General features: G+C 44.3%; 1 protein-coding gene and 1 long non-coding RNA gene across 3 annotated transcripts in view; one reads left to right on the top strand and one right to left on the bottom strand.

The window, feature by feature from the left end:
• Window positions 1-1,449, top strand: part of TCEA3 (transcription elongation factor A3) — a 44,313-nt gene extending 42,864 nt beyond the window's left edge. For both annotated transcript variants that reach the window (XM_017534520.2, XM_017534519.2), the window contains one exon: window positions 1,028-1,449. In XM_017534520.2, the coding sequence (XP_017390009.1) occupies window positions 1,028-1,036 (9 nt within the window). In that variant the 3' untranslated portion in view covers window positions 1,037-1,449. The remainder of the gene's footprint in view (window positions 1-1,027) is intronic.
• The window catches only part of LOC119472129, a 30,571-nt gene that overhangs the window by 18,551 nt on the left and 4,335 nt on the right, over window positions 1-7,685 (bottom strand). The window lies entirely within an intron of this gene.

Here is a 7,685-nt window from a genome sequence, read left to right as displayed (position 1 = left end):
TTATTTATAGAGATGGGGTTTCGCCATGGCCAGGATGGTCCCGATCTCTTGACCTCGTGATCTGCCCACCTCGGCCTCCCAAAGTGCTGGGATTACAGGCGTGAGCCACCACACCCGGCCTGATCTGCTTTCTTACCTGTAAAAATAGAAGTGATACGCCAGGCCCAGTGGCTCACACCTATTATCCCTTGCACTTTGGGAGGCCAAGGTGGGCAGATCACCTGAGGTCGGGAGCTGAAAACCAGTCTGACCAACATGGAGAAACCTCATCTCTACTAAAAATACAAAATTAGCTGGGTGTGGTGGTGCATGCCTGTAATCCCAGCTACTCAGGAGGCTGAGGCAGGAGAATCGCTTGAACCTGGGAGGTGGAAGTTGTGGTGAGCCGAGATCTCCTCATTGCACTCCAGCCTGGGCAACAAGAGTGAAATTCCATCTCAAAAAAAAAAAAAGAGTGATATTAGGGCCTACCTCACAGAGTGATTGTAAGGGTGAAATGAGTTAATACATTTTAATACTATCTAGCACAGAGTAAATGCTCAATAAATGTAGCTCTTGCGATTTTGTTGCTGCTGGAGAAAAGACATTCTGAATGCTCTAAATCTAGCTCCTCCTCCTTGACTTTTACTAGTTGGAGAGACAGGATCCACTAGAGATAACAACTACAGGCATCTGAACACATTTTCAGATGGTGTCCATTGCCCTGTGGGAGACTGAAAGTCTAACCAAGTGCTTAGTAGTCATTCCAATGATGTTCTCGATCATAAATTAAGAGCCCGGCACATTCCTGGCACTGAATTGCCATTCATGTTATTACCTGATATCACTCTCGAATTCACCAGCATTATAAGCTAATTTTACTAGGTGAGTGATTTAGTCAAGATCACCCAGCTAATAATGGCAGAGCTGGGCTTTGGATTCTGGTGCGTGTGGCTCCAGATCCCACCTTCTTTTTCATATTCCCCCACAGCCTGCTTGGAGGATGCAGAGAAACCTTTCACATTTTGTTGCCTTTTTGGTTTTGTAGTTCTGCTGATGGAACAGCCAGGACTGACATGAACAAGGTGAGGAAGAACAAAGAGGAAGCACTAAACTGTCTGAACTGGAGAAGCAATAAAAATTAAAGTGAAGAAAAATACTGAACTCTGAATAGGTGGTATGAGTTGAAGGAAGAATTATCTTGCAAATTAATAATCGGTCATTAGTAACAATTGGTTAATAGGGGAAGCTTGCTGGGGGTATGATGCTGAGAATCCGTATTGATGAACCTCTTATAGAAACTGCAGAGGGCCGGGCACGGTGGCTTATGGCTGTAATCTGCAAACTCTGGGAGGCTAAGGTGGGAGAATTGCTTGAGCCCAGATGTTTGAGGCCAGCCTGGGCAACATAGCAAGACCCCATCTCTATAAAAATAAAAGAAAAAGAAAAAATAAAGAAACTGCAGCACCTCAGACCTGAGGTGTGGTATCTTTGACAGTGGGCTGGCAGATCTTTGCTTTGAGTTCCTTCTCTCTCACCTGGATCTCCCAGCCTGAATTGAAAAATGCTAGATCAACACAAACCTCAGAGTCACACATGAAGAACAGTTGATACACCATTTGGATTCAGCAGATATTCCTTCCATACCATGTTATTAGGTTGCTGCAAAAGTAATTGCGGTTTTTGCAATTACTTTTGCACTGGCCTAATGGAAATATTTCTTCCCCACTCTTTCCTTATCTCTTCCCAAACTCTCTGCTATTCCCTGTTCACAGCTGGCTGTGGGGGCCTTTCAGGACTCCAAGCCATATTCCTCTAGGCAGGGAACAAATCCTCCTGAGGTAGGCTTTCTGAGTGAAGGTGACAGCAGCACCCTGATTTCCATGGCCCCTTGAGAGTCCTGAGCCTCCGAATCTGCCCAGGCCCTTATAAATGTGTCCCTCACAGCTCCATCTGTGACGTGTGCTTCAGAAGACAGCCGCAGAACACAGGGACCTTGACATGCTTCTCCCCTGATAATCATCAGCTTGCTTTTTTGTTTTTGTGTTTGTTCTTTTTTAGAGGCTGGAGTGCTGTGGTGTGATCTAGGCTGACTGCAACCTCCACCTCCCAGGTTCAAGCAATTCTCCTGTCTCAGCCTCCCGGGTAGCTGGAGCCCCAGGCATAAGCCACCAAGCCCAGCTAATTTTTTGAATTTTTAGTAGAGACGGGGTTTCACCCTGTTGGTCAGGCCAGTCTCGAATTTCTGGGCTCAAGTGATCCACCCTCCTCAGCCTCCCAAAATGCGGAGATTGCAGGTGTGAGCCACCTCGCCTGGCCTTGGCTTGCTTTTCATGCTGACAGGAACTTTTGGCAAAGCTGAAAACTTCTAGAAAAACCTTGAGAAAGCTGTTGGGGTAATTACAGCCCAAGTTCCTGATATATCCTGGACATCATTTACTCTAGAATTGGTTATTGTCTTCTTCCTTCCATCCAAAAGTGCCTTCTCCTGTAGATGAAGCCTGGAAATAAACTAGGTACAGGAGTCTTCCACTGACTGTGACTTTTATTTTTATGTATTTATGTATTTATTTATTTATTTGACAGAGTCTCACTCTGTCACCCAGACTGGAGTGCAGTGGTGTAATCTTGGCTCACCTCAACTTCCGCCTCCCAGGCTCAAGCAATTCTCCTGCCTCAGCCTCCTGAGTAGCTGGCATTACAGGCACGCACCACTACCACCCGGCTAATTTTTGTATTTTTATTAGAGATGGGGTTTCACCATGTTGGCCAGGCTGGTTTTGAACTCCTGACCTCAAATGACCCACCCACCTCAGTCTCCCAAAGTGCTGAGATTACAAGCGTGAGCCACTGCGCCTTGTCCTGTCTTTGACGGTTTAAAAAAAAATTTTTTTTTAGATGGAGTTTTGCTTTATTGCCCAGGCTGGAGTGAAATGGTGCAATTTTGGCTCATTGCAACCTCCACCTCCTGGGTTCAAGCGATTTTCCTGCCTCAGCCTCCCAAGTAGCTGGTATCATAGGCGCCCACTACCACAGCCAGCTAATTTTTTTTGTATTTTTAGTAGAGATGGGGTTTCACCATGTTATCCAGGCTGATCTTGAACTACTGACCTCAGGTGATCCACTCACCTTGGCCTCCCAAAGTGCTGGGATTACAGGCATGAGCCACCATGCCAGGCCCATCTTTGACTTTTAAAAAGTTAGATTTGGGGTGAATCATTTCTTTGGAAAGATCACAAATCCTCTTACAGATGATACAACACACTGAGCTCATAAGTAGCAGAGGCAGGACAGAAACCCAGGTCTTCTGCTTCCTGTCATTGTGCTATAAGAGATCCAGAGCTATACACAGCACTCAGCCTCTACCTTCCAGGAAGTCACAGCCTGGCAGGGAAAGAAACCAAAGGCACAGATTTCCACACCAGATGGGATGTGATAAATGCCACATACATCTGAGGGACCAATATTATCCACAGACGTGCCGGGGATGTTGCTTAGAAACCCAGATGTTTCTTAAACTTTAATACAGGTGAGAATTCACTGGGGATTATGCTGAAATGCAGATTCTAATTCAATGGGTCTGGGGTGGGGCTTGAGATTATTCATTTCTTTCTCTCTCTCTCTTTTTTTTTTTTTTTTTTTTTTTTTTTTTTTTTTTTTTTTTTTTTTTTTTTTTTTTTTTTTTTGAGACAGGAGTTGCCCAGACTGGAGTGCAGTAGCACCATCATGGCTCACTGCAACCTTGATCTCCTAGGCTCAGGTGATCATCCCACCTCAGCCTCTGGAGTAGCTGGGACTACAGGCATGCACCACCGTGCCTGGCTAATTTTTTATTTTTTTAGAGATGGGGTATCCCTGTGCAGTCCAGTCTGGTCTCAAATTCCTGGGCTCAAGCAATTCTTCTGCCTTAGCCTCCCAAAGTGCTGGGATTACAGACATGAGCCACTGCACCCAGCTGATTTTTCATTTCTAACCCCAATGCAGCTGGTCCATAGACCATACTTTGAGTAGGAAGGCGTTAGATATCCAAATTTTTCTCTGTATTATCTAATCCTCCATCCAAATGTCTAGAAACCAAAAGCAGAACAAAAAGCAACCACTGTCAATTTAATAAGGCCAATAAAGGTTACTTTTGGGTGAGTTTTGTTTTGTTTTGTTTTGAGAGTGAGTCTCACTCTGTCACCCATGCTGGAGTGTAGTGGTGCAGTCTTGGCTCATCGCAACCTCCATCTCCTGGGTTCAAGTGATTCTTCTGCCTCAGCCTCCCGAGAATTGGGGTTATAAGTGTGCACCACTATACCCGCCTAATTTTTGTACTTTCAGTAGAGATGGGGTTTCACCCTGTTGGCCAGGCTGGTCTTGAACTCCTGACCTTAGGTGGTCTGCCTGCCTCAGCCTCCCAAAGTGTTGGGATTATAGGCATGAGCTACTGCGCCTGGCCTTGGGTGAGTTTTTTTTTAACTCTACATTCTGGGGCAATTTTCAGTAGTCATGGTCTAAATATCTGTGGTGTTTTCTGTGTCATATCATAGGGATTTAGAGCATGGGGGAAAAAACTAATTTTCACGCTCAGTAACCTTACTGTTTACAAAGGAGATGAGTTAGATTAAACAGCAAAACAACAAGTCAGCTCAAGTCCACACATCTATACAGTATACATCCATATTGACCAAAGGACACAGAAGAGTATGGATAGACCACAGACTGTCATCAGCAGGCACCAAAACCCTCCCTGCGGGCCTTACAGTGTCTAAGTGTCCACTCTGGATCCACCCCAATTCATGCTCTCCATGACTACTAACTGGAATAGGCTTTTCCAAATTGCAAAACTGATCCTTAGAGTCCCCCGCTCTACACCCCCATTTAAAACCTTCCATTTCCCACCCCCCAGACACACACTGCTCTTGGCAAGGTCTACATGGCCCTGCAGGGCTGGCCTGTGCCTCGCCCCCGCACTTTGTGTCGCAGTCACACTGGCCCTCTCTCAGTTCTTCATTGCATGCTGTGCTTCTCCCTGTCACGGAGTCTTTCCGCACACTGTTGGCTGGAACACATGGTTTAACCCCATCTCCTTCACAACCAAAGATGAAGAAGGTGTGAGCTACAAGCAAGTTAGCATTTACTTCTGCCCCCCAAGAAGGCTTCCTAGGGGAGGGGAGGTGGTTACCATACAAGAGGAAAAAAGGTCAAGTGAGGTGAAATAGGCAACAGGCTTGGAATGAAAGAGCTCAACAGAATATTATGTCCAAAAGAACTTGAAAATAGGCTGCGTGCAGTGCCTCATGCCTGTAATCCCAGCACTTTGGGAGGCCATGGTGTGCAGATCACTTGAGGTCAGGGGTTCAAGAGCAGCCTGGCCAATATGGTGAAACCCTGTCTCTATTAAAAACACAAAAAAATTAGCCAGGCATAGTGGCACGCACCTGTAATCCCAGCAACTCTGGAGGCTGAAGCAGGAGAATCACTTGAACACAGGAGGCAGAGATTGCAGTGAGCTGAGATTGTCACTGCACTCCAGCCTGGGTGACAAGGTCAAGACTCCACCTCAAAACAAAAAAGAACTTGAAAATGGAAGGTCAATTTGGGTGCTTTCAAAAGGTTCAAGGAACCTAAAATACTGTATAGGATGAGAAGTCTTTCTTAGTATTTTCATCCAGACTACCAAATCTCTCATTAGCTCCAGTTTTTCTTTAGCTCAAGACTTATATTGCCAAGTGCCTATTTGGATATCTCCTCCCAAGGACCCCAGTGACCCTCTCAATACTATAATACAGTTAATCTGAAACTGAACACACATTTCTGTTTTTTAATTAAAAAAATTTTTTTGAGACAGGGTCTCATCCTGTCACCCAGGCTGGAGTGCAGTGGTGCAGTCACAGCTCACTGCAGTCTTGACATTTCAGGATCAAGTGATCCTCCTGCCTCAGCCTCCCAAGTAGCTAGAACCACACAACGTGCACCACCACCCCTGGCTAATTTTTTTTTTTATTTGTAGAGATGCCCTATGCCTTTTTTTTTAACCGAGGTCCTGGAGGCTTTTATTTCTGACTGTGTCAGTGGGCCCTTGTCCTTTTCTTGGCTTTGGTGCTTCATCGTCCACCTCTGCTCTCCCTTATGCTCCAAGCTAAAGGAGATACTTGCCCTGTGTTTGAATACCCAATGGGCCTTCCCATTTGTGACTGCCTATACTGCTTCCTTCTCCCCAGCCCGATCCAAATGTTAACCATTCTTCAAGGCTCACCTCAAGTGCACATCTTCTTATGAGGTCTCTGATCCCCCAGCAACATGAGATAGTTCCTCAGAACTCCCATAGCATCGTGAAATTCTCATAGCACACATTGTATTCTACTGTGATGATGATGATGATAATGATGATGATGATTCCTTTAAAATTTCTTTGATGATGGTGTCACTAATATCTATTATCACTGAGCATTTACTAGCTGAATATCTTGGGCACATTATACAACTTCTGCATGCTTCTGCTTTCATCTGTAAAACAGTGGTAATAACAGCTCCTAGCTCAAAGGGTTGCTGTGAGAATTCATTTAGTTAATACAAAGAAAGCAGGAGAATCAGGCCTAACACATAGCGACTGATTAGTAAATGTTAGCTATTGTCATTACTATGAGTGCAGGGTAGCACTTTATATTGATTGCCTCAATGAACCCCCTGACCTCATGAACTAGGTTACTATTATTATATTATTTTTAAAACATTGTAGTAAACTACATATAACATAAACCATTTTAACAATTTTATTTATTTATTTTGAAACAGTCTTTCCTTTTGGAATAATAGAACGCAATACTTTACTCTCAAAAAAAAAAAAAAAAAAAACTCTTTATAAAAAAAAAAAAAAAAAAAAAAAAAACAGTCTCAGTCTCTCTCTGTCACCCAGACTGGAGTGCAGTGACGCGATCTTGGCTCATTGCAACCTGCGCCTCCTAGGTTCAAGTGATTCTCATGCCTCAGCCTTCTGAGTAGCTGAGATTAGAGGTGACCACCACACCTAGCTAACTTTTGTATTTTTAGTAGAGATGGGGTTTCACCATGTTGGCCAGGCTGGTCTCCAACTCCTGGCTTCATGTGATCCACTGCCCTCAGCCTCCGAAAGTGCTGGGATTATAGGCATGCGCCACCACGCCCAGCCCATCTTAACAATTTTAGGTGTATAGTTCAGTAGGGTTAAACACATTCACATTGTTGTACAACCGGTCTCTAGAACTCTTCATCTTGCAAACTGAACCTTTATACTCCTTAAATAACTCATTTCCTCCTCCCCCAAGCCCTGGAAAGCACTATCCTTCTTTCAATGAATTTGTATTATTATAGTCTTTACAGACTAAGAAAACCAAGGTTCTGAGAGTAATTTGTTTTTAGAGAAAGAATCTGGATTTGAACCCAGAGCCCGGGTCATGCTCTGAGCCACTTTGAAATATGTTCACTTCACACAACATCTGTGATGTTTTCCCTTCCCCCATAATAGTGATGGCCATTGTGTGCCAAGGCCCTCCTCTATACCATTGTCACATTTAATCCACACAGCATCCCTGTAGTCGTCGTGAGGGGTGGTGTCCTATTTCCCAGACCAGCAGCTGATACAGAATAGGGTTCAGTGGGTATGGGTCTGTTTGATGTCTTTAAGTAGGCTAATAATACTAAATAAATTTGTAGGGCATTTTTTTTTTTTTTTTTTTTTTTTT

The sequence above is a fragment of the Cebus imitator genome, unplaced genomic scaffold (assembly GCF_001604975.1).
Source record: "Cebus imitator isolate Cc_AM_T3 unplaced genomic scaffold, Cebus_imitator-1.0 Scaffold87, whole genome shotgun sequence".
NCBI classification, from domain to species: Eukaryota; Metazoa; Chordata; class Mammalia; order Primates; family Cebidae; genus Cebus; species Cebus imitator.
This window is presented reverse-complemented; position numbering and strand designations above follow the sequence as displayed.